The 26,122-nt window shown below is 42.9% G+C and overlaps 2 protein-coding genes and 1 long non-coding RNA gene across 3 annotated transcripts in view; 2 read left to right on the top strand and 1 right to left on the bottom strand.

Moving 5' to 3' along the window:
- Window positions 1-26,122, bottom strand: part of LOC110197754 (uncharacterized) — a 420,263-nt gene that overhangs the window by 67,518 nt on the left and 326,623 nt on the right.
- The window catches only part of LOC144454442 (uncharacterized), a 351,830-nt gene that overhangs the window by 113,800 nt on the left and 211,908 nt on the right, over window positions 1-26,122 (top strand). The window lies entirely within an intron of this gene.
- Window positions 7,638-23,529, top strand: LOC110197771 (uncharacterized). The gene is made up of 5 exons (XM_020971826.2): window positions 7,638-7,784; window positions 12,024-12,147; window positions 14,427-14,553; window positions 16,065-16,160; window positions 20,309-23,529. Exons 2-5 carry the CDS (start codon window positions 12,115-12,117, stop codon window positions 21,655-21,657), a joined length of 1,605 nt encoding a protein of 534 aa, XP_020827485.1. The 5' UTR covers window positions 7,638-7,784; window positions 12,024-12,114; the 3' UTR covers window positions 21,658-23,529.

The raw sequence follows: 26,122 nt of genomic DNA, 5'->3' as shown, positions 1-26,122 counted from the left end.
CACATAATACTCACTAGCTCTGTGACCCTGGGCAAGTCACTTAACCCCAATTGGCCTGGGGATAGATCTTGGGTGGGGATTATGTATGAGTCGAATGTTAAGTCTTCTTAGTCACTATATTCCTAGCTTCAATATCATTGATGACCAATGGCTTTTACTGTTAGGTAGGGGTTGTGAATTTCATCTATCATATATAAGATTCGTAGAGATGGTAATGCGATTAATACTAAGATTACAGCGGGTACGATAGTTCATATAGTTTCTACTTCTTGGGCATTTATAGTGTTTGTGTGGGTAAGTTTTGTAGTTAATATTAATATAATGGTATATAGGACTAGTGAGCTGATCAAGAATACAATTATTAATGTATGGTCGTGAAAGTATATTAGTTCTTCTATGATAGGAGATGTGGCATCTTGAAAGCCTAGCTGTATAGGGTAAGGCATATAAGATATACAGGATTGAAACCTATAATTTAACCATGGCAAAGTTATGTAATTGTTATTACTAATATCTTATGAGAAAGTCATAGAGGCTATGGGGTTGACTTGAAATCAATTTTGGGGGTTCAATTCCTTCCTTTCTTGTAGTTAAGTTTTGATGAATGTTGGTTGTTCAAATGTATGATAAGGTGGTGGACAGCCATATAGTCACTCAATATTGGTAGTTGTTAGTTCTAGAGTAGATACTTCACGTTTAGATGCAAATGCTTCTCAAATAATGAAGATTGTTAGTACTACAGCTGTGAATGAAATGATAGAACCGATTGATGATAGAATGTTTCATAGTGCATAGGCATCTGGGTAATCTGAGTATCGTCGTGGTATTCCAGAAAGGCCTAGGAAGTGTTGAGGGAAGAATGTTAGGTTAACTCCAATGAATATTACGGTGAAGTGAATTTTAGCTCATGTATCATTGAGCGTGTATCCGGTGAATAGAGGAAATCAGTGAACGAACCCGCCTATGACAGCAAACACGGCACCTATAGATAGTACATAGTGGAAGTGGGCTACTACGTAATAGGTATCATGGAGAACGATATCTAATGATGAGTTGGCTAAGACAATTCCTGTTAGACCTGCAATTGTGAAAAGAAAGATAAATCCAAGCGCTCATAGTATTGCGGGTGATCATTTGATATTTCCTCCATGGAGGGTAGCTAATCAGCTAAAGACTTCCACTCCTGTGGGGATAGCAATGATTATAGTGGCGGAAGTAAAGTAAGCTCGGGTATCTACATCTAATCCTACTGTAAATATATGATGGGCTCATACGATAAATCCTAGGAATCCAATGGATATTATTGCTCAGACTATTCCTATATAACCAAATGGTTCTTTTTTTCCTGAATAAAAGGTTACAATATGCGATATTATGCCAAATCCTGGTAGGATTAAGATATAAACTTCTGGGTGACCGAAGAATCAGAATAGCTGTTGGCATAGGATAGGGTCACCTCCGCCTGTTGGGTCAAAAAAGGTTGCGTTTAGGTTGCGATCGGTTAGTAGTATAGTAATTCCTGCTGCTAAGACTGGAAGAGATAGGAGAAGTAATACTGCTGTGATTATTACTGATCAGACAAATAATGGGGTCTGGTATTGAGATAGGGCTGGTGGTTTTATGTTAATGATTGTGGTAATGAAGTTGATGGCTCCTAAGATAGAGGAAATACCTGCAAGATGTAGGGAGAAAATTGCTAAGTCTACTGATGCTCTGGCATGGGCTAGATTGCTGGCTAATGGAGGGTATACTGTTCATCCAGTTCCTACACCAGCTTCTACTGTTGAAGATGCCAGTAATAAGAGAAAGGATGGAGGAAGTAATCAGAAGCTTATATTGTTTATTCGTGGGAATGCTATGTCAGGGGCACCAATTATTAGTGGGACTAGTCAGTTGCCAAAGCCACCAATTATGATAGGTACAACTATAAAGAAAATTATTACGAAAGCATGGGCAGTTACGATAACATTGTAGATTTGGTCCTAGTCCTATTCTACTACTAGACCCCTCCCAGGCCTCCAAACTCTAAACGAGGGCTTTTATTCCACCAGGGCCACCACCTACCAGGCTGGTTATCTCTGAGAGCTCCTCCTCCCCTATCCCACCATCACCCCCCTCCCTCTCTCTGTTTGCTCTGGGACTTGCCCCTCCTCCTTCTGAGCTAAAAGACTGCCTTGATAAAACTTGGGCAGTCAAATTGAAAGTAGTGAGTCCTATACTGTGAGTTGCTTGAAGCAAATGGCCCTTAGGAAAATTGGGATTCTATATGCCAGCTGCAATTGTAAATCCAGACTTGAGTTTCTCCTAATCTAAATTGTTATGTGTGCTCATTTAAAGTCAGCTCTGTTCTCCCATTATGATAATAGGGATGGTTGACCCTCTACAAGTAGATGGGACCTTAATGCAAAATACCCTTAGAATTTGGCATTAAGGTGACATGTTTAGGAGCTGTGAGAATAAGAGTTAAGTGTGATTGGAGAAAAATTACTGTGGTCTCTCTGAATACAAGCAGTCTTGAGTGTGAAATGGACAGAAGGAGGAAGTGATTTTTCTAGGGAAAGTAATTCACAAATTCTCAAATACTTTGATGCCATTTCACATTTTCTGTCAAGTTTTAAATCTGTAACCTTTTTTATGTTATTTTTATGCTTCTAATCTTTCTTATTTTGGGATTTTGGGGAAACCATAGTATAAAAATGCTAACTTGAAAAATTATTCCTAGAGGGTGATGGGATTGTATCCTTAGAAATTAACTCCTTGTGAGCAGAACCAGTAGAACATTGTACATGGTTACAGCCATGCTGTGCAATGACTATCATTGATACACTCAGATCTTCTCAGCAATTTAATGACCTAAGACAATTCCAAGGGACTCATGATGGAAAATGCTATCCACATCCAAAGAAAGAATTATCGAGTTTGAATGCAGATTGAAGCATTAGTATTTGCTATTTTTTTTCTTCTGTTTTGATTTCTCTTTATTGTGGTTCCTCCTATTGGTTCAAATTCTTCCTTATAACGTCACCAATGTGAAAACATGTTTAATAGGAATGTATATGTATAACCTGTGTCAGATTGCATGCTGTCTTGGGGAGGGAGACTGGGAAGGAAGGGATGGAGAAATGTTTTAAATTCAAAAGCTTATGGAAGTGATTGCTGATAGATCAAAAATTTTTAAAAAAAGAGATAGAAGTGAAATTAAACAAAAAAAGAAAATTAAACACTCAAATGATAAATTTGGGGAAGACGTAGGAAAATTGGGACACTAACACATTGTTGGTGGAGTTGTGAACCAATCCAACCTTTCTGGAGAGCAATTTGGAGCTATGCCCAAAAGGCAATTAAACTGTGCATTCCCTTTGGTCTAACAATACCACTCCTAGGTCTGTATCCCAAAGAGGTCATAAAAAAGAGAAAAGGATTCATGTGTGCAAAAATATTTCTAGCAGCTCTTTTTGTGGTGACCAAGAATTGGAAATTGGGGGAATGGCTGAACAAGCTGTGGTATAAGATTGTGATGGAATACTATTGTTCCATAAAAGAATGATGAGCAGGCAGACTTCAGCAAAACCTGGAAAGACTTGTATTGACTGATGCTGAGTGTAGTGAGCAGAACCAGGAGAATGGTGTACACAGTAACAGTAACATTGTGAAATGGCCAACTATGATAGACTTAGCTCTACTGAGCAATGCAACGATCTGACACATTTCCAAAAGACTCTTGAAAAAAATGCTATCCACATCCAGAAAGAGAACTGAATGCAGGTTGAAGCATGCAATTTTCTCTTTTTTTGCATTGTTTTTACATTCTCATTGTTTTTCCCTTTTCTTCTGATTCTCCTTTCACAACATGACTAATGTAGAAATATGTCTAATATGATTGTATTTATATAGACTACATCACATTCCTTGCTGCCTTGGGGAGGAGGGAGAAGAAAAAAAATTTGGTACTCAAAATCTTATACAAGTGAATGTTGGAAACTATCTTACCATGTTATTGGAAAAAATAAGATATTATTAAGTTTAAAACAAGAAGCAGTCTAATTCCAAGACTGGCTGTCTAGGAACCACAAACAGATATGTGAGTTCTGTAGTTGATTTGCACTGCATGTAACAAATATGTAAAGAAGAATTTGTACCCCAAATTTTAAAACTATGCACCATTAAAAAAAACCCTGAAATGTGAGAAAGTTGAAAAGAGAAAGAAAAAAATAACTCGTCTTTTGATCTAGATGCTGTGAAATTATGAATTAAACTGTGAGAGAGGGTGGTTACAATGTGTAAACACTGGTGAGTATTTAATTGGGCATCCTTTACTGTAACATAAATAAGAATAAAAACTTAACTCTTTGACAAAAGTATAAAGGACTTTGTAAATTCTCCTTGTCTGTAAAGTTTTGGGGGAACTTACCAAGTAAGGGCCTTGTCTTTGGGCAAGGTCATCCACTATTATCAGTACTGAAGAAGAAGCTCCTGCAAAAAGGGTGTCCCAATTCTGAAGGGACAGTGTGGCTTACTGAGTAACTGAGATCTCTAACAGCTGAAGTGGGCGTGGGGGTGGGAGGAGAGGCCCAGCAGCGAGGAATGTAGCCTGGCTGAGCGCCACCTGGGACCTGTACCCACAGAGCTGGCTTCCAGGAGGCTGAGATCTCAGCTGCAGGGGAAGGAGGCTTTACACGTTTGGGTAAAAGTTGTGGTTGTGGTTATTGTTACTATAGAGGCAATGTACCTCATGGACTGTCTGACCAGAGATTAGAAAAATGATAGAATCTCACTGGAATAATATGTATCAAAGTGACACCTTCAAGCCCCCTTAGTCTCAACAAACCCCAGCCCTGATTCCCAAAGGGCCTCCCACCTTCCTTGAGTACAGCTGATGTCAGATCTTGGGGTGCAGAAAAGAAGAGAATGCCTCCAATCCTCTGCAACTGGGGACTGGACTCCATCAGTTAATTCAATAAGCATTTATCAACCAATCAATAAACATTTATTAAGCACCTACTATGTGTCAGCCAGTAGGCTAAGGGCTAAGGACACAAAGATTAAGTAGGAGCTCACATTCCAATGGTTTAAGTCAACAAGTCAACAAGCATTTATTAAGCACCTACTGTAGCAGGAAATACAGGGCTCTGGAGCTCCCAGGAATGGAAAAAACCAAAAGAAAACAGGAGACAACTTGAAAACCATTAAATACGCGCACACAAACACACACACACACACACACACACACACACACACACACATGCCAAACACATATTTCAATATCTATTTCTGAGATAACAGCTTTTAGAAAGAAGCTTGTTGCATCCTCTGGCTGAGGTGAGAGCTGAAATAGGGGCTGCTCCCAGAGCTTTTAGTAAGCTTTACATTCCACAGAGTTCAGACTAAGGAACAAGGAAACCAGCAGAGGGGCCAGCTGGGAGGCAGTTTCCAAATACAGCACCTACAGGGCCCTGAAAGGGTAGATCTCAGAAAATTCCTGGCCTCCCCCTCTGGACCCCTCCCTCCCCTGCAGGTGTCTGGGGTCAGGGGGACCTGCATGTCCTGATTGAGCCACAGATCTGGTCGTAGTGTTGTGGTGTAAGAGGTTGAGAGGTTGTGACCCCTGAAAGACCGGAATACAGGACGGGTCGTTTGGAATGAGTTCAGAGACTCAAGCATTCTTTAAGCTAAGGTGACAAAGTTTATTGTTACACTTTACATCAGGCAAGCATTCTTGAAGGATCCTATGGGAGACAGAGAATGCAGCTAGGGTTTATATGGAAAAGAGCATGGGAAAGAAATGCCAGGAACATTGATGAGGTAATCTAAAGGTGCAGGTGTCTTTGGGGGCTATGGATGGGAAAGTACAGGGAGTATACCGGACAGGGAGGGAGATGAAACAGGTATGAATCTTTGGAGTCTGGCAGGAGGAAGAGTCTTTGGCTGGCCAAGTACAAAACTCCTTGGGGTGGGCAAGACACCCCTCTCCCTCTGTCTTGATAAGAGAATGCTCTGCAATGAGGGAAAGCTTTCTCACAACACAGGAACTTACTAAGGAATTGGGAGGCTTCCAGAGACATGATCTGAGTGCTGGGGCCTGAGCAGCCCAGCTCTGTGTAGCTGTACAAGGGAGAGAGATAAGGGTCATGCCGAGGCCCACGCATGAATAACTGCTAGGCACAGTGTCCTTGGGCTGGGGGGCGGTTGTCAGAGACAGTGTTTCTGGGACTAGGGAGAAATTGGGGCACAAGTACAAGCACGAGCACCCGAGCACCCCATCAAAAGCAGCAAACAGATCCAGGCTCTAAGCCACACAAGGGGAGGTTCAAACTACACAATCCTGTTTTCCCAGGGGTTCTAAATATGCTTCAAGGAGAAAATGTCCACAAAGGCTTCTGCCACCCTGAAAGCCTCCTCCTAGAGGCAGGCCGGCTTCCAGGCTCTCCCTAGACCCAGAGGCTGTGTTTTCCACCAAGGCCCCAGAAATGAGGCCAGGCCAAAGCGGGGACTTTGAAGTGTCAGAAAGAGCTTGGAGCCAAAGCCTCCCCAGCCGGATCTTTCCAAGGCTCCTCTCCCCTGAGACTTGGCTGGCTGGTTCAACCCTCTCCCACATCCATTAAACCTGAGGGGAATTCCATCAGCTCTAAGTTATCTGAGCAGATCCATGTCTGTGCCTCAGCTGAGGCCTTCTCTTCCCTCCTTTCCAGGTTTTATTGGTGCATTTTGTCTACACCAGAGGGGAGACCAACCCTCTCTCTCCCTCCAGGCTGGATCCTCTCTTGTGACAAAGGAAACAACTGAGGCAAGGAGTCCAGCCCCCAGCACACTGGCTTGTGTGGATGACCTTCTACCCGGGAAGGCCCCTTTCCTCCAGATCACCACGTCCTGTCGGCCTCAGTTTCCTCCTCTGTAAAGTGGGCGTTTCCTGGGCTGGTTTTGAGGAGCAAATGACCCACCACATGGAAAGCCTTTATAGCCCTTCAATGCAGCCCCTCAAAGGGACCTCTCAGCATTGCTTGTTTTGGACATTCAAGCCCTTTTTACGCCCCCTCGGGGACCCTGGACGTAAGCCCCCCTAAGGTTTAAGCGGTGGGTCCCTGGGGTGTCAGGGACCAAAGATCATGGTGAACATAAAGCCCTAACCCGCTCTTTGGGGAGGCTTCAGGGCCAGAACTGAGCCAGGGCCAGTCAGAGCTCTGGGCCCGCCCCGCCCCGGGGCCCCTCCCTGTCCCCTCCCCTCTCCTCTCCCACTCTACCGTCCCCCTCCATGCACCACTCGCCCTCGTCCCGCCCCATTTCCTTCGCCCCGCCCCCACGTTCATTCCTGAAGCCCCCGCCACGCCTGGGTCGCAGCCAATTAGAATTATGGGCGGAGCCCACACGTGCCTCGCCCCGCCCATCGACCCGGAACACCGGCCACAGCCTCAGTCAGGACTACATTTCACAGAAGGGTGGTTGTCGTAACCGGAAACGGCCTTCCCTGGGAACTCCCGGAAAGGTCCCGCCCCTCGGCCTTGTCCCAGGCCTTGGAGAAGCTCGCCGGAAGCTCTTCCGGGCTGAGCCTGCTTTGCGCCGGCGCAGTTTCACCCGGGGCCCGGATCGCCGTGGAGATGGGAATTGTTAGGTGAGCTGTGGGGGCGGGGCGAGAGGTTGGGCGGTTCTCTTTTGTGGGTGTGAGCTGCTGCGTGCGAGGGAAAGTGGGAGAGAGGAGGAGCCGGGGTGTAGGCTGGCTGGACGGGGCTTCCTCTTCCTGCCGCGCGTGGAGCAGAGCTCAGCACGCGCTCTGTGCTTGCAGGTCCCAGGTAGGTCCACCCCAGCAGTCCTGCCTTGTGCCGGGTACCCAGCCTTCGGGGCTCCCTCTGCCCCCCTCCTCTTCTTCCTCCGCCCTGGTACTGACCGGCCCACGCTGCCCGCCCCCCCCAACACCTCCACGCTGCCGGGCTCTTCCCCATCTGCAGGTTCACCGCTGGGGCTCACTTTGCCCTGGAGACCCAGGAGTCCTGCCTGCAGCCCCCCGCAGGCTCCAGATGTTCTTGGTCGCTAACCCCGCCCTCCTTTAGGGGTTGAGTTCTTCTGCCTTCCGACCCCCCCCCCCATAATAATCCAGAGTTCGGCCTGCCCTGAGGATCCCCAGCTCCTGCCTGGCGCCTTCTCTGGACCCCCAGCTTCTGGGCTGCTTCGCTGTCAGATCCCAGGAACTGGCTCCGTGTGCCCGATCTCCCCTGGGGGATTCCAAGCCTAAGCTGTACCAGAGGGTCCCAAGAGTCTCCCCTAACGTGTTATGCAGAAGCTGGGTCAGTGAGTTGTTTTACCACATAGGCCTGGAGACCCAGCAACGGGGACCTTGTTCAATTCACTTTCATCCCATTCCTGTCCCATTCCTCCCTGGCCCCTTTGAAATACAGCTTTCCTCCCTGAGTAGTGTGAACTGTCCTTGAGGGGGAGAGCCACCCTCCTATCAAATTGAATAAACCTCGCTCTGATTTACAAGCCTATGGTGCAGTTACCTGGTTATTCTGCTCACCTCCCACAGTCCTGAGTCACAGTTCTTCACTTTATCACATTTGTTAATACTGTGGACTCTCACTGTTAGGCCATCCTTTTGTGGATTGTAATTGATTTTCTAACTCAGTCCTAACAGAAGCTTTTCCAAACCTCTTCCCTTCTCAGTCCTCCCTCATCCATGGGGGTGGGGCCATGGTCTCTGACTCCCACATCTCCTCACTCCTGCCTTGGCTGTGCTGCTTTGGGGCTCCTCTACCTGACTTCTCCCCCCTTCCTGAGGATGCCCAATGTAGGGCATCTTCTCTGCCCCCTCCCTGCCTTTTTAGCTTCCTTTTGAGTGCTGGCTTTTCCCATCAGATAGTAAGCTCCTTGAGGGCAAGGACTGTCCTTCCATTTTTGTCTTTGAATACCCAGCCCTTAGCACACTATCTGGCTCTTGGTAGGTACTTGATAAATACTTATTGACCATTCACTGTTATAGAGCACCCAAACACTTAGGGGTGGCTAGGTGGCACCATAGTGCACTTAGACATATTTGTATGCATATGTATGTATGTGTATATGTGTGTGTGTGTGTGTGTGTATATATATATATATATATATATATTGTAGACCCCTCCCCAATTCACTTTTAACTCCAACACCTGAGAAAGGCCTAAAACTTGGATTGGCTAATCAGGAGAGACGTTTTGGTCCACTCTGGGCTTCATGTGCCATAATGCTTTGCATGCTGTGCTCTGTGAATGATTTAAGAATGCCCCTTCCTGTGTCAGCCACTACAGGACCAGCTGGAGCTGACCAGCACATTAAGGACAGGATGCCTGGGACCAGACAATGTCTGGAAAAATGGGAGTTTTCTTGTCTTGGTATCTTATGCGTGTACGTAGGGAAAAACAGATATCTTGGGACTGTAATTCCAATGGACACTTTGTTTCTTCTCTTGTATTTACAACCTGTTTTTCCTTTCTCATGCTACATGTTATAAACAGTGGCTATCCATATATATACATATATATGTATATATATATTTATTGACTCAGACATTCTAAGTTGGGATTGCTCTAAGAGTATAAATTGTCTATTTCAAATTGTTTGGTTCAGTCAAAGTTAAAGCTCTGGCTCTATGTCCATGTCACTAACTTAAGGGAATAAACAATGAGTTTACTTATCACCTAGCTTTTTGTCTCTGTAACTAACTTCCAGATTGACAATATACAATATAAACATATATAAATATATATGTGTGTGTGTGTGTGTGTGTGTGTGTGTGTATAAATATCCATCCACTAAATTGTTTTAGCAAGTTTGCAGGCCTTCAATTTAGATCTCTTAGGCTTAGATACATTAAACCAAAAAGTAAAATAAAGAATTAAGGTAAAGAATAAAATTGTAGTAAAGTTAGATGATAGACTCTTGGAGCAATTTGAATGTGAGTAGAATGGAGAATACCTATTACTCAGCTGTGCATGGGACCTTCACAGAAATTGGCCATGTATTAGGGCATAGAAACCTCATCGGACATGCAGAAAAATAAATCTATAAAAATACACTATCTGCTTTTAGTCACAATGCAAATGTTGAGGAATGTTAAGGCTCCCTTGAACTTCTTTGTCTTTTTTTGCAGTTGCCATGTCCCAAGTGACCCCTCCTTGTTTGTACCTGTTAGCCCTCATGTACTGGTGATTCCTGAGATGCTAAAATGCAAGGCCCCTTTGCTGTATAAGGTTTATCCACATTTGTTTTTTATCTCATTACAAAAATTATCAATAAAAGTTGGTTGCATTTTGAATCCCTTGCTGAACTGCAGTGATAAGAACCTCGATGTGTTGCTACCTTGACATGTTTCAGAAACTTCTTTTTAATTCTCTTACTCCTGAGTTTTGCCTGCTTCATCTGACTGAAAGTCTAAAAAAAGAATTGTCTTTTTAACTTTAAGGAGAGTTTACAAGGTCCTTTGGACTTTGCTAAAAAAGTAAATTATTATCATTATTGCTTATTTTATTATTTTTCAATAATTTGATTTTTAATTTATGGAATAAAACAAGCTTTTCCATAACATAGTACAATAAAAAAGATGATTGTAATTGAAACTGCAAATCTACTGCAAATAACACCAGTTGCTATTCCTTTACAAAATACAGTAAAATTATCTTGTAAATTTCTTTTTTTTTTCCTTTTTCTTCTCTTTATCCCCAGCCTAGGAAATGAATACTATTAGACACACACGCGCACACACATATAGGTATATGGCAATGTATGGGTAAAATTATTCTATATGTGATTCTATTTCTCTGGATGCAGATAGTGCCTTTCTTCATATGCCCTTTCTACTTAATTTGGATGTTTAGAATAATCAAAATAACTTATTCTCTTAAAGTTACTCTTAAGACAACATTGCTGGTACTGTATACAGGGTTCTCTTGCTTTCATTCCATTATTTTGTGCAAGACTTTCCATGGTTTTCTAAAATCAATGAGGTCATCATTTCTTATAGCACAGTATTACTCTATCACAATCATATACCACAGTTTGTTCAGCCATTCCCCAGTTGACAGGGATCCCCCGAATTTCCATTTCTTTGCTACTGCAAGGAGAGCTGCTGTATGTATTTTAGGAGATGTAAGTTCTTTTCCATTTTCCCTAATTATCTTGAGAAACAGTCCTAATATGGTATTGCTGGGTCAAAGCATACTAGGACTTTAATAACTCTTTGGCCATAATTCTAAATCTATCTCCAAAATGGTTGTATCAGCTCACAGATCCACCAACAATGAATTTTTCCACATCAGGACCCCACTTTGAATAGGAGCCCCTCCTGGCACTGGCTCCCTGTGTTAGCTCTCCCCTGGGAGATTCTAAGCCTAAGCTCTTCCAGAGGGTCCCAGGAATCCTCCCCAACTCCTAGTTAGACCTCAGCACACAGCCATCCTGCTTTCCCAGGCTCAGTGTGCACCTGGAGCCATTCTGTCTCTCCAGTGTCCCTGACCTCTCTGCCAGGAACTGACTTACAATGTCTCCCTCCCAGCCCCTACCTGTGTTCTCTTTCCCCAGACCTCCTGCTTCCCTGCCCTCTCTTCTTTCAGAATTCTCAGGCTCCCTGCCTGGTGGCTGAATCTCAGATTGGATATTGTCTCCCAGCCTCAGGCTGACCCTGCTCATTCCTGGTGGCTCCAACCCAGAGCCCTCCCCATCCCCAACCTTCCCTCCCTCCCAGGTCAAGCAGTCAGTCTGTTGTCTAGATAATATGTGTGTGTGGTGTGCGTGTTAGTTGGGGAGAGGGGAGACAGGGAGGGCAGAGGACCAACTGGAGGGAGAGCTCAGATTCAGGAGCCACTGAAGCTCTGCCTGGTCTCATCCCATCTGGGATCCCAAGCCCCTTCTGCCTCCTGGGTCTCTGAAAGAGAATGGGAGAGGGAAGGGGGACAGAAGAGAAGGAATAGGAGAGGGTGGGATCATCTCATTTCCAAGCCTTACTCTTCCTGTAGGCTGCCCTCTCTGTCCTGAGGGCAGTGCCTCACCCCTGTAAATCCCTGCAGGCCAGCCTCCTGCCCTGGGATCCTTCTCTCTCCCCAGCTCACTGTGTAGAGGATCAAGGCCTGACTTAGCAGGGAGCCTGTAGCAGAGGGAATGGCCCCTGGGAGCTGCAGACCCCCAGCCCAGGTGAGTGCACTCTGTTCTCAGACTTCACCCATATCAGGCAAGGAGGCCATTTGCAGAAACAAAGAGGATTGTCTTCCAGGCTGGCCATCCCTGCTTATGGATTGTTTCTTTGTAAAAATATGCAGGAAATTGAAAACAGTAGTACTACCTGTTGTGAGAGATGGCCTAAAGTGCAGGTTCCTCAGGTCTAAGCCCTGAGTTGAGTTTCACCTTTCTCAAAAATCCATGTCAGTACAGGCCATTCCTCCTAACTCCTGCTTCCTGGGGAACCCATACATCTAGTTCCCAAATATGGGCATGTTTTCTCCTGTTGGGTATTAGTTGTGGGGTTTAGATTGCACGCCTTGAGTACCCAGCCAATGGGGAAAATAGGTAAGGGAGTGGGAGGGGGCATGGGTTAGGGCTATAAAACGTTGCTTCTCACACCCAGCTGCCCACTCCCTGGCTGTCCCAGCTTGATCAGCCCCAAGGGCTGTGCCCTTTCTCCTGAGAAACAATAAAGACCTTTTTTGATCTCTGATTCAGATTCCAAACCCTTGATTTCAGTGGTCACTGTCCCACACACTGTCGACCATTTCCCAAAGGCTTTGTCCAAAGAAACAAATAGAATCAGGCTGCTTATCTAGTCTCATTAAGCCAGACAGTTCTGTGTGATGGAGTCAGAAAATCATTCTGAACTCTGAGTAAACAAGCTGAAGGAGACCCTTGATACAATAGTACTTCCCTTGTTAGAGAGGATATAGGTAAAGGGCTGAGTTTGGGGAACCATTCAAAGGCCTGGGAGTTTACTTTTCACCTCAGTGTTGTTTTTGGTTTACATTTCTCTTATTAGTTAGTGGTTTGGAGCATTTTTAATTTGTAATTTTTTAAAAATTTTAAATAAATGCAAAATAAAGAAAGAACAAAAGCATTGATATGTGTGCAGCAGAATATGAGAGAGGATTCAAAATATATAGAAATAAATTTCCATTTCAGTAAAGCCTATATGGTAAATACTACTCATTGTGTTCAGAGCTGTCTATCTTTTTTTTTTTTGCTTCCTTACAAGTTCTCTTTTGTTCCGTGCTGTGCACTTTGTGCTTTGTTCTTTTTTTCCTCCTTCTTCCCCAGCTATCCCAGCCCCGCGCCCCCCCCCCCCCCCCGCCTTTGCCTCAGGCTAAAATTAAGTATTTATGTATATGTTTGGATATATAAATTTCCTCCCAACTGCTGCATGAGCTGCATCCCATACATGTTGTTAGTGTGTCTCCTTGTTGTCATTCCCTTTAATTAAATTAGTAATTATTTCTATAAATTTTTTCTGGGATGCATTTATTCTTTAGCATTAGATAAATAGGTTTCCAGTTAATTTTATCTCTCTCTTTTCACTGCCCTTTATTGAATATACTTTATATTGTGTCATGATCTGAATAAGATGCTTTTTATATTTCTACTTCTCTACATTTGATTGTGATGTTTTTATGCTCTAATCCATGGTCAGTTTTTGTGTAAATGCCATGTACTTCTGAGAAAAACATATATTCCCTTCTATTCTCATTCACTTTTCTCCAAAGTATAGCAATCTAACTTTTCTTGATTTCATTTACCTCCTTAACTCTTTCTTCTTTCTTAATTTAATTTTTTTGGATTTATCTTATTCTGAGAGGAGAAGGTTGAGGTTCCCCACTAGTATAGTTTTATTGACTGTTTCCTCCTGTAATTCATTTAAGTTCTCCTTTCAAAACTTAGACCCTATACCATTTGGTGAATATATGTTTAGTACTGATGTCATTTCATTGTGGCACCTTTTAGCCACAATTGGAAGAGATTCAGTTTCCTGGTTTATCTAGCTAAAACTTTTTCTTTTAGCTTCCCAGGAAATAAACTAAATCTTCTCATTTTCTTTCCTGTCTTATCAATAATCACACATAAATCCTCCCAACCATAACAGAATACACTGTACTTCACAGCTTCTCAAAAACTCTTCACAAATCTTTTTTGAAAACGTATTGCTTCTATCAGCTCTGAGAAGGCAGAAAATTCAGATCATCTTCTGTCTCTTCCACAGAACCTCCTACCTCACAGATAAAACACTCACTTTGTCCCAGGTTCCATACGGAGACACATTCCATAGTAAGAGTTTCATCAACTTTATTCCAACTGACACTCCTCAAGGGTAACACCTTTGGGTAACCCCACTTGCCTGTGCCTCAGTTTCCTCCTCTCACGTGATAAGGGTTAGACTACAACAATCATGGAGTCTCTTTCAGCTCTAAATCTTGTGACTCTTGATGGTTTAGGAGCTGCTGACATTCAAGGATGTGTCTGTGGACTTCACCCAGGAGGAGTGGGGCCTCTTAGACCATCCTCAGAAGGAGTTGTACAAGGAGGTCATGCTGGAGAATGCCAAGAACCTGCTCTCCCTGGGTAAGGACACTTCTCCTGGCCACTCTGAGTCTGCAATCCAAGGGAATGTCTTCATTCCTGAGTGGGCTTGGTTCGGAGCATTTAATAATTACTGGAAAGGAACAGTGCTGGTCTTCTCTGTCCAAGAGACAGGGGCCCCCTGCTACCTGGTTTTCCTATAAAAGTTCAGTACACTGTGTGAAGAGAACCTAGAGGTTTCCTTGTTGCTTCTAAAGCTGTCTCTTTCCAGTTCTAGGTAGCCTGAGGTCAAAGATCAGGTCACTGTTGAAACATCTCAGATGTGGAAGTAATTTCATGTTATGTAGCCCAGCCTCTCCCTGGACATGAATTTTCTCTTCCAATTCTCTGGAAACTGCCCAGGCGGGTTTTCCTTGTGACCCCTTCCACTTTGGGATGGCCTTACTGTATGGAAATTCCTTCCTTTTTTTCTTTTTTAGGCAATTGGGGTTAAGTGACTTGCCCATGGTCACACAGCTAGTAAGTGTCTAGTGTTTGGTCTGAGACCAGATTTGAACTCTGGTACTCCTGACTTCAGGGCCGGTGCTGTATCCACTGTGCCACCTACCTGCCCCTGGAACTTCCTTCTTAAGAAGCCTTAATTTATAGCTCACAGCTCCTACATGTGCCTGCTATGACAGGTTTGTCCTGAATCTTCCTTTGCAGTTCCCCAATTCCAGCAGAGATGGTGGGAGAGACAGGAAGGGAATAAGCCTTTGTATTCACCTGCTGCTCACCAGCTGTTGTGCTAAGTGCTTTCTTTACAATATTAGGTCTTTAGGTGATATTGTTATCCCCATTTGACATTTGAGTAAACTGAAACAAAGAGAGGTTAAGTGACTTTTCCAGAGTCACACAGCTAGCAACTGCCTGAGGCTGGATTTAAACCCTGGCATCTCTGACTCTAGACCCAGGGTTCTCTCCACAGGACTTCCAGGTGCCTCTACTTTCCAGTTAATTATAACTATGCAGTGACTCCATCTTTCTAAGAAGGAGGTGTACCAGGACCAAATTTTCTGACTCCTAATTGGCTCCATGATCTTCTCCCCCACCTCTCTCCAAGGCCCTCAAAACGAAATGCTGTGGACACCATGGTTAAGGAGTCTTGGGAACCATCCTGTGCTTCTGGCTTGCAAGCCCCTGTCAATGCCGGGAATAACACACTGGCCAACAATCAGAATTTGGACTAACTAAGGTTCATTGAATTCCCCAGGAGGAGAATCTCACCAGAAGAGGCAAACACTCCCTGAATGAACAGTAACAAGGTGTTTATAGGTTTCAGAGAATGAGGAGCAGGGTAGGGGACAGGACAAAAGTATGTTGTTCAAGGCTGATTGGGCAGATCCTATTTAGGGTTACTTGCATTGCAGGCATTGATGGGAGAACAAGCCAGATATATGTGAATGTGATGGAGTGATTCTGAAAATGCAGTAGCTTTGTATGCACACTCTTTTCCCTAAAGGAAGCTGAATTACTAGTTTTTCTCTACCCTCATCCCTGATTCCCATGCCCAGGGCTGGCAGTTTCCACAGAAGACTTGATATCTTATTTTGAGGAAGAAGAAGCACCATGGCTTCTGGAGCATGAAGGCCTAAGGAGCTGCTATCCAGGTGAGTGGGGTGAAAGCAGGTGGATGAGAGCTGTGATTGCAAGTGGCTTCTAGATGTGGTGGTGAATGAAGTGGTAAATTTGGGGACAGGAAAACCTGACCTGGAATTCTTTTTTAGACACTTTTTAGCAGTGGGATCCTGGACAAGTCAAGGAACCTCTGAGCCTCAGTTTCCCCATATGTAAAATTGGGGAGTTGGACACTTAAAGCTTTCTTCCAGTGATAAATGTGTGATCCTATAAAAACTCATTCCTTAGAATTTGGAGGCAGGGGCTCTTTTGAAAATGCAAAAAGGGGTTAGGCTTTCCAGTTTGAGTTCTTTCTTAGGCTTTCTTCAAGACTATGAGCGTTTATTAAGTGCCAGCTATGTGCCAGACCCTCTGCTAAGATTCCAACATGTAAAGAGACACACGGAACATCCCCTGCTCTCGTGGAGCTCAGAAACTGGGGAGGGAGGGAGTTTGGGGCAGATGACATACCACCAGCTATGTAGAATTCTTCTATGGATACGAGCTCATTGAGTGAGGGATGCTGGAAAGGCTTATTGTGGAAGGTGGTCTCCAGCTGGGGCTTCAGGGAAGCCAGGGTGAGCATTCTAGGCACAGGATCGTGACGACAGCCTGTAAAGTCAGGTGATGGTGTGTCCTGTTCACAGAAGAGAAGGGAGGCCCATGGCACTGGAGTACAGCATGTTTGGTGGCTATATAAGGTGAAAGAAGATTGGCAAAGTAGGAGAGCAGGAGGTAAAGAAGGGGTAGGTGATTAATAGTCCTAGAGTAGATTTTGTATTTGAACCTTTTCCTAGGGGGATATAGCAGGATGTTGAGAACATGGTTACATGGTCAGTCAAAACTTTTGGAAGATGAACTTTGAGAAGTGGGTGGAGGAATGACTAGAGTGGGGGGAGACTTGAGGCAGCTGGGCCAAGCAGCAGCTTCTTGGAATACCTCATGTGTGAAGTGATTGAAGCCTGAATCAAGACAATGCCAGTATTGGGAGAGAAGGGGGTGAATGGGACAGATGTTAGCTAGCTGTAGTCACAGGACTTTGCAGGAGATTGAATATGGGGGTCAGGAGTGTCAATGTTTGAGTCTCATTCGGGAGTGCATGAGAGCTCATTTCTGAGTCAGCACTATTGAGATGATGTTTTGGACAGCCTGAGGCAGGTAGGAAGACTGGAAGGCTGAGGGAAAAAGAATGAGTTTAGTTTGGACACAGTAGCAGAACCAGGAGAGGTGTGTCACTAAAACTCAGAGAGAGAGAGAGAGAGGAAAGGGTGATTGACTGTGTCAAAGGCTGAAGACAAGACAAAAAGGGACCAGGATGAAGAAAGGCCAGTCAAATTAGCAGCATTTGAGAGTTTTGTTAATTTTGGGGAGGAGTTTCCATTGAAGAATGCAACTGGGAGTCAGATGGCAGAGTATTTCAGAGAAAGCAAAAGGAAGGAGTTGGAGACAGCAGTTGTAAATGGTCATGTCCGGCTGGTTAGTCATGACATGGAAGAAAGAAATTAGAAAATAGCTCTTGGATTGAATGAATGAAGTGACTGTATTTTGGGGATTAGAGAGAATAGGTATTATTTGTAGCAATAGGGAAGGAGACATTAGTGTTGGAGAGAGTGAAAAGTAATGAAAAAAGGCAATGCTGGAGAGGCAGTATGCCTGGAAGATGGTGTGATGGAATGGGATGATTGACACATGGAAAGGAGTTTCCTTTAGGAAGCAGAGGGAGGAAGCTTTTGTCTGACACTGGTGTCATAAAGGAAGAAAAAGCACTTGATTTATGGGAGATGAAGATGAGATAGCTCTTGTTAAGTATCCAATTTTTTCAATGAAATATGAGGCAAAAATCCCTACTGAGGACGTGAGTGGTGGCTGTAGAGAATGGGAGCAAGAATTAAGGGAGGCTTGGGGAAAAATGAAAAGACGTGGAAAAGCTGCTGTGCTGAATGAAACGGGGAGTCAGTCATGTGATTGTTCAGTCATTTCAGTTGTTTCTGACTCTTCATGACCCAGTTTGGGGTTTTCTTGGTAAAGATACTGGAGTGGTTTGCCATTTCCTTTTCAGGCTCATTTCGCACATGAGTTAACTGAGGCCACCAGGCCTGAGTGACTTGCCCAGGGCCACATGGCTAGTAAATGTCTGTGGCTGGATTTGAACCCAAGTCTTCCTGACCAGTACTCTATCCACTGTACAATGTACTTGTCCCAAGGGAGTCATTTAGGGAGATGTCAAAGGATGGACTTGCCACAGTGAGGGCCACACTGAGATTATGTAGCCTGAATGTTAAGTGGACCCAGGAAGCCTGGGTCTAACTATCTAAGTACTCACAAAGTAGAATTAACCCAAGACTATGTTTTACATAAAACATCAACCTGTGTCCCTCCCCTGGTCTCTGAGGCTCAATCTTTGCCCAATTCTTGGAGAATCATTGAGTTGACAGTCACTCTCAGTTTATGGTAGTGGCAAGTGGAAACTCCCAAGTGTCCTGTAGTAGAAGATACTCAAGACCCTAGAAAGAAGTCTCTGTGATCTTCACTGTGTATCTGGTCTGGTTCCAACATGGTTAGAACTAGACAAAAAGGCCCCTCAGTATAGCAGATAAAGTGCAGAAAAGAGGCAGAAACAGGCCTGAAACCAGAGCCTGCATTTGCCAACGAAGACAGAGACCAGAATATAAAGCTTGTGGTAGAGTCTCGGGCCTGGTGTCAGCCCTGGGCCCAGTCATCAGTCAGTAAGCATGGATGAAGCTCCTCCAGTTGTCTACACACTTCAGTAATCTGTAGGAGAGGGAAAAGCCAGTCCCTGTTGTCAAGGAGCTGCCAACATGGCCTACAAACATGGAGGTGTCTGAGAAGAAGCAACAGATCAGGAGCCTTGCTCTAAGCTCATTCAGGGAAAAGAGAGTGTTTGGGAATGAAGAGACATGTATTTCAATGGGATATGAGGCACTCAAGGAGTGTGGCTAGTAACAGTTTAAGGAGGAGGGTCAGTTTTGGGAGGAAAGAGTCAAAGTCAAAACAAGAGTGAGAAAAATTTCAGGCACACCTCAGAGAGAGTGTGGGTTCTGTTCTAGAGAAGCACAGTAAAGTGAATACTGCAATCAGTTAAGTCACATGGATTTTTTAGTTTCTCAGTGTATATAACACGTAAGTTATGTTTACTATATACTGTTGTCTATTATATGTGCAGTACTGCTACCTAAACTGTATGTACTGGAGGCAGCTAGGTGGCGCAGTGGATAGAACACCGGCCCTGAAGTCAGGAGGACCTGAGTTCAAATGTAGCCTCAGACCAAACACTTGACACTTACTAGATGTGTGTACCTAGGCGAGTCACTTAACCCTAATTGCCATATAACAATAATAACAATAAAAATGTATATACTGGAACTTAAAAATATTTCATTGCAAATAAAAGCTATCTATCATCTGAACATTCAGTGAATCGTAATCTTGTTAGTGATTGTGGCTCTAGACAGGTGTTGATAGCTGCTCACTGATCAGGGTGGGGGTTGCTCACAGTTTGCAGTGGCTGCAGCAATTTCTTAAAACCAGGCTACAGTGAAGTTTGCCACACTCATTGACTCTTCTTTTCACTTGAACTTGTAGCCCCATTGTAGGGGTATTAATTGGCTTAATGTGAATATTGTTGTGTCTCAGTAAAAGGAAGACCTGAAGAGAGAACAAGTAAACATACAATAATAAAATAGTTTTTCTTAGAAAAAAAAACAAAGGGAAGTGCATAGAGAATGGCCATCTCCTATCATGGACAGAGCATGCCCACCTGCAGGTTTGGTTTTCTACCCTCAGCTGAGCTATGCAGGTCACCTAGCCATTGTGAGGTCATGGCGTGAGTTGTAAATGTCATGTTAAGGCTGGGCCTGCCAGTGTCATAGGGTTTTGTGAGGATCCAGTGTGAGTGTGTGTGAAGCTCTGTGTGAATGAAGCGTCCCTCCGATGTGAACTCATGCAATTTTCAAATGACGGATTCTGTCCATTGAACTTTGCAGACTTTTCTCTTAGACTGAGCAGGTAGGATGTAGATCCTGCTTTCTCTGTGATTTACTTTCTGGGCAGTGGAGGGAAGGCAATATAACTATATATGTGTGTACATGTGTCTTTATGTATGTTTTACTGTTTCTTACAGAAGGAGAGATTAGACCTGAAATGAAAGAGACTACTGCAAAGCTAAGCATTTCTGTGAAAGAAACTCATGAGGAAAGTTTCATGAGGAATGGTCCTTGTGACTTCACCAGGAGACAAATCTGTGCTGCATTTCACAGAATCCACAGAGGAGAAAAACCTTACCATTGTCTTCATGGTTGGAAAGTTTTGAGTCAACAGTCATCCCTTATTTACCAACAAAAAATTAATCCTGGCGTGAAACTACATGAGTGTCATGAATGTGGTAAAACTTTTTCTAAACACTCAGCCTTCATTATACATGGGAGATATCACATTGGCAGGAAACCTTATGAATGTAATCAGTGTGGAAAGGCTTTCACACAGAGCTCCAGCATTATTAACCATGAAAGAGTTCATGCTGGAAAGAAATCTTGTGAATGTAATCAGTGTGGAAAGGCTTTCAGGTGTAAAAGTGAACTTAGTCTACATCAGAGAAAGCACACTGGAGAGAAACCTTATGAATGTAATCAATGTGGAAAGGCTTTCACAGGGAACTCCAGCCTTATTAAACATCAAAGAGTTCACACTGGAGAGAAGCCTTATGAATGTAATCAGTGTGAAAAGGCTTTCAGGTATAAAAGTAAACTTAGTCTACATCAGAGAAAGCACACTGGAGAGAAACCTTATGAATGCAATCAGTGTGGAAAGGCTTTCACACTGAGCTCCAGCCTTATTAACCATCAAAGAGTTCATGTTGGAAAGAAACCTTGTGAATGTAATCAATGTGGAAAGGCTTTCAGGTGTAAAAGTGAACTTAGTCTACATCAGAGAAAGCACACTGGAGAGAAACCTTATGAATGTAATCAATGTGGAAAGGCTTTCACAGGGAACTCCAGCCTTATTAAACATCAAAGAGTTCACACTGGAGAGAAGCCTTATGAATGTAATCAGTGTGGAAAGGCTTTCACAGTGAGGTCCAGCCTTATTAAACATCAAAGAATCCACACTGGAGAGAAACCTTATGAATGTAATCAGTGTGGAAAGACTTTGAGGTGTAAAAGTGAACTTACTCTACATCAGAGAAACCACACTGGAGAGAAACCTTATGAATGTCATCAGTGTGGAAAGGCTTTCACAGTGAGGTCTAGCCTTATTAAACATCAAAGAGTTCACACTGGAGAGAAACCTTATGAATGTAATCAGTGTGGAAAGGCTTTCAGGACTAAAAGTAACCTTAGTCTTCATCAGAGTATCCACGCTAGAGAGAATCCTTATGAATGTAATCAGTGTGGTAAGGCTTTCAGGTGTAAAAGCTATCTTAGTCTACATCAAAGACTCCACACTGGAGAGAAACCTTATGAATGTAATTAGTGTGGAAAGGCTTTCAGATGTAAAAGTGATCTTAGTCTACATCAGAGAGTCCTCACTGGAGAGAAACCATATGATGTGATCAATGTGGAAAAGCTTTCTGACTGCACTGGGAACTTGCTGTATATGAGAAAATCCACACTGGAGAGAAACTTTATGAATTTAATCAGTGTGGAAAGGCTTTCACACAGAGCTCCAACCTTATTAAAATCAGAGAATCCACACTGGAGAGAAACCTTATGAATGTAATTAGTGTGGAAAGGTTTTCAGGTGTAAAAGTGATCTTAGTCTACATCAGAGAATCCATGCTATATACAAACCTTATGAATATAATCAGCATGGAAAGGCTTTCAAATGCAGGACCAATCTTTCTGTATATCAGAGCTGCATGTTTATCTTCTTTATATCAGAATTATATCAGTTTATATCAGAATTACCCTATTGTACTGTCTGAATTCAATCAGTCTATAGGGTCAAACAGAGAAATGGATAAAGTGGTTTTTATGTTGTGAACCCTGATCCCCCATGAACCCCAAATTGAAACACCTTGTTCTAAAAAAGAGATAAAGAAAATTGGTGTATGCATGTCCTCTGGTTAATTTCCCTCAAGCTAGCTTGACATGTTCAATGAAGAACTATGAATAATTTAGTTCTTCTCAGCAATACAATGGTCCAAGAAAACCAGAAAGGATAATCATGAAGCATGCTATCCACCTGCAGAGAAAGAACTGATGTTGTTTTTGTGCAGACTGTAGCATGCTATTTTTCACTTTCTTTCATTCATTATTTTTCTTTTTTTTTCAAATCTTTCTTCACAAAATGATTAACATGGAAATATTCTACATGATTGCACATGTATAACTTACATCTGATTGCTTACTGTCTTAGAGAGGGGGAAGGAAGGAGGGATAGAATTTGGAACTCAAAACTTTAAAAACATTTAAAAAATTTAACGTCACTGGGAGAAAATATATTGTTAAATATGTAGAAAGAAAAACCCCAAAGTGGAGGTTCGACACTGTTCAGCATGGCACCATCTATTGGTGCAAATGTAGAAATTTTGAATCCTCTGAATGAGTTCACTTACTTTGACATTACACTTCTAGTATGTACACAGAGGTGATGAGGTTGTGAAAAGAAATGGCCTTTAAATGAGTTACTGTTTAATTACTTTGTTTTACTTTTAGTTAGATTGTAGCATTAGGTTCCCTTCTTTGGGAAAAGTTAGCCCTCACAGTGAAGCCAGACTAACCTAGATATTCTCTTAAGTCTAGGTTACCTGTAGATTTAGTGAATACACAGATTTGTAAGACTTTATCATTTAGTCATAGATAATTTAGAGTAAGACACATGTTGTTGTAGGACTAAAATAATCATGGGATTGTAACACTTGTCAAAGGCTAAATTCCCCTTTCTGGCTGCTGGAGAAAAGTGGTTAACAATACTCTAAGTTCCTCTTTCCAGTCTTGGTGGATTAGCTCCTTTTAATGTTTTCTTCAGCTGGAGGTTAAGTTTACATTTAGCAGTGTGATTTTCTAAGGTTGGGTTTCCCTTTCTGGCAGCTGGAGGGTGGGGTGTGACTGCTGCCTACAAAAGACAAGTTCTTCTTTTCCAGTCTTTCTTCAAACTATTTGCTCCTTTAAAGTAATACTTTTGGTTGCAAAACTCATCAGCTGCAGAGCAAGGACTTCTGAGGTTTTCTCATTTTGATGGACAGGTTGATAGACACAGGATGAATCTGGATCAAGAAAATCCAGGAGGGATAAGTAGTCAGATGACCAGCCTTCTCCAGTTGAATTTTGTTCAAAACATGTTTCTAAGGTTGTTGTAATTTTCTTCTTTCTCTTCTGTAATAAAAATAAGCTCTGTAAATTACACCTTTGTCAAAAATTACCAAGGAATTAGTTGACTTTACTTAAAGGTAACCTGTAAACTGTTACAATTAGATCATTATTCACTGGCAACTTTTGTACTTCAGATTATTTCATATATAAGACAACTGATTTTAAGAGTTGACCACCTGCTTTGCCAGAGATAGCTCATTGCTTGGGAGGCTGCTAAGACAAATGTGGGAGAGAAGAGGGATTAGACTGCACACCAAACTGAAGACCTACAGAGCTCTCGTGCTGACCTCATTGTTGTACGCCAGTGAAACCTGGACTGTATACTAGTGCCATGCCAGGAAACTGAATATCTGCAGTGTGAATTGTCTTAGGAAGATTCTGAAGATCACCTGGCAATATAAAGTCCTGGGCACTGAGGTCCTTCCCTCAAATTAGACTGCGAAGAATTCACACTCTGCTGCAGAGGGCATATCTCTGATATGCTGGCTGCGTTGTTCAAATGCCAAAACAACTTTTGCCTAAAAGACTATTTTACAGAGATCTCATGCAAAGAAGACACTCACAAGGCGGTCAGAATAAGTGATACATGAACATTCCCAAGATCTCTCTGAAGAACTTTGTAATCAATTGTGAGTCATGGGAGACACTGGCAAAGGTCCAGTCAGCATGGTGTGCCCACATGAAAGAATGTGCTGTGCCATGTGAGCAAAGCACAATGGCAGTAGCTCAAAAGAATGGTGAGATGTGCAAATTCAGAGCCATCTCTACCCCAAATGTTCACATGGAGCATTTGTGCCCAATCTGTGGTGCAGCCTTCTGGGCTTTATTAGTCTGATCATCCATGGTCAGAGACACTGTACCTTGACCCTGACATAGAGATGTCATTTTGGTTCACTTGGAGCAGAATGAACAACACAAATGACCAAGTGTGTAACTAAATATTATAGTGAAGAAATATATGTTATTGACAAATGAAACAATCATAAAGTGAAGGCATAAGATGTTTTGGCCATGACACATTGTACCCACAGCAGCCTCAAGCCCCTTGTAACAACAGATTACTCTTCTTGCCTTGCCTGGAAAGTCTCATAGCCCTTAGTTCAGTACAAACTGTAATTAATATGTCTCTAAAATTCTTTTCATGTTTTATCTAGATAAGACTTTATTTCAGCCTCTCAGGAAATGAACTAGATCTGTTCTTTTTCTTTCATCTCCTGTAATCACACATAAATTCATGAACCCCCACTAAATACACTGTGCTTGCCAGCTTCTTAGAACCTTCCCACAGAATTTTCTTTATAACAAATCACATGTATCAGTTCTGAGAAGACAGAAATTGGAGATCATCTTTTGTCTGTCTCTACCATAGAACCTCCTCCCTCACAGGTAGAATATAAACTTTTGTTCACATTCCATAGGGAGACACACTCCATAGTAAGACATTTCTCAACTACATTCCAACTCACCATATCAAATGTTTTTCTCAGTGTTAAACCTGTTGGGCTCTTGATGAAGATGCTTTCAAGTGTTGACTCTGACAGTCCTCAAGGGTACCACCTTTGTGTAAATCCCCTTCCTGTGCTTCAGTTTCCTTCTCTCATGTGACAAGGGTTAGACTACAGGAATCCTGGAGTCTCAGTTCTAAATCTTTTGACTTTTGATGGTTTAGGAGCTGGTTACATTCCGGGATGTGGCTGTGGACTTCACCTAGGAGAAGTGGGGCCTCTTGGACCATCTTCACAAGGAGTTGTACAAGTAGGTCATGCTGGAGAATGTGCAGAATCTGTTCTCCATGGGTAAGGACAATTCCCCTGGCCACTCTGAGTCCCCAATCCAAGGGAATAACTTCATTCCTCAGTGGGCTGGGTTTGGACCATTTATCAGTTACTAAAGGGGAAAAGTGCTGGTCTCTTGTGTCCAAGAGACAGGGTCCCCTGCTACCTGGTTTTCCTATAAAAGGTCAGTACACTGTGTGAAGAGAGCCTGGAGGTTTCCTGGTTGCTCCTGAAGCTGTCTTGCCAATTTTAGGTAGGTTGAAGTTAAAGATTAGATCAATGCTGAAATCTCTCAGATGTGGAAGTAAAAAACTGGGAAACGGGAAGGAAATTAGAATTAGACCACACTCTTTGAGACATTCTATGTGGATGTTAATGTTGTTCAGTTGTTTCAGTCATGTCTGAGCCTCCATGATCCCATCTGGTATTTTCTTGGCAAAGAAATTATCAGGGAAAACTGCCCTGATGTCTATAGCGAGAAGGTAAAATAGAAATTCAAAGAATCCACCAATCACCTTCTGAAAAAAGATCCCACAATGAAAACTGTCAGAAATATTATAGCCAAATTCCAGAGCTCCCAGGTCAAGGGGAAAAGAATGCAAGCAGCCAGAAAGCAGCAATACAAATCTCATGGAACCACAGACAGGTTAACACAAAATTGAGCAGCTTTTACATTACCAGAAAAAAAAATCAGAGGGTGTGGAATGATATTCAGCAAGACAGATTAAGTAGGATGACAACCAAGTATCACATACCCAGAAAAACTGAGTAAAATCCTTTGGGGACAAAAGTGGACATCCAATAAATGGAGGATGATCAAGCTTTCCTAATGAAGAGAACAGTGCTGAA

Source organism: Phascolarctos cinereus, unplaced genomic scaffold, assembly GCF_003287225.1.
Source record: "Phascolarctos cinereus isolate Bilbo 61053 unplaced genomic scaffold, phaCin_HiC Scaffold_726;HRSCAF=1367, whole genome shotgun sequence".
Classification (NCBI taxonomy): Eukaryota; Metazoa; Chordata; class Mammalia; order Diprotodontia; family Phascolarctidae; genus Phascolarctos; species Phascolarctos cinereus.
Note: the sequence above shows the minus strand (reverse complement) of the source record. Positions and strands in the feature narration are given on the sequence as shown.

Excerpts from the sequence above, each read along its gene's own strand:
- LOC110197771 (XM_020971826.2), top strand. The coding sequence starts at position 12,115 with ATGGCCCCTGGGAGCTGCAGACCCCCAGCCCAG. Across the intron at positions 14,554-16,064 it reads CAAGAACCTGCTCTCCCTGG|GGCTGGCAGTTTCCACAGAA; the intron begins GTAAGGACACTT and ends TCCCATGCCCAG. Across the intron at positions 16,161-20,308 it reads CCTAAGGAGCTGCTATCCAG|AAGGAGAGATTAGACCTGAA; the intron begins GTGAGTGGGGTG and ends TGTTTCTTACAG.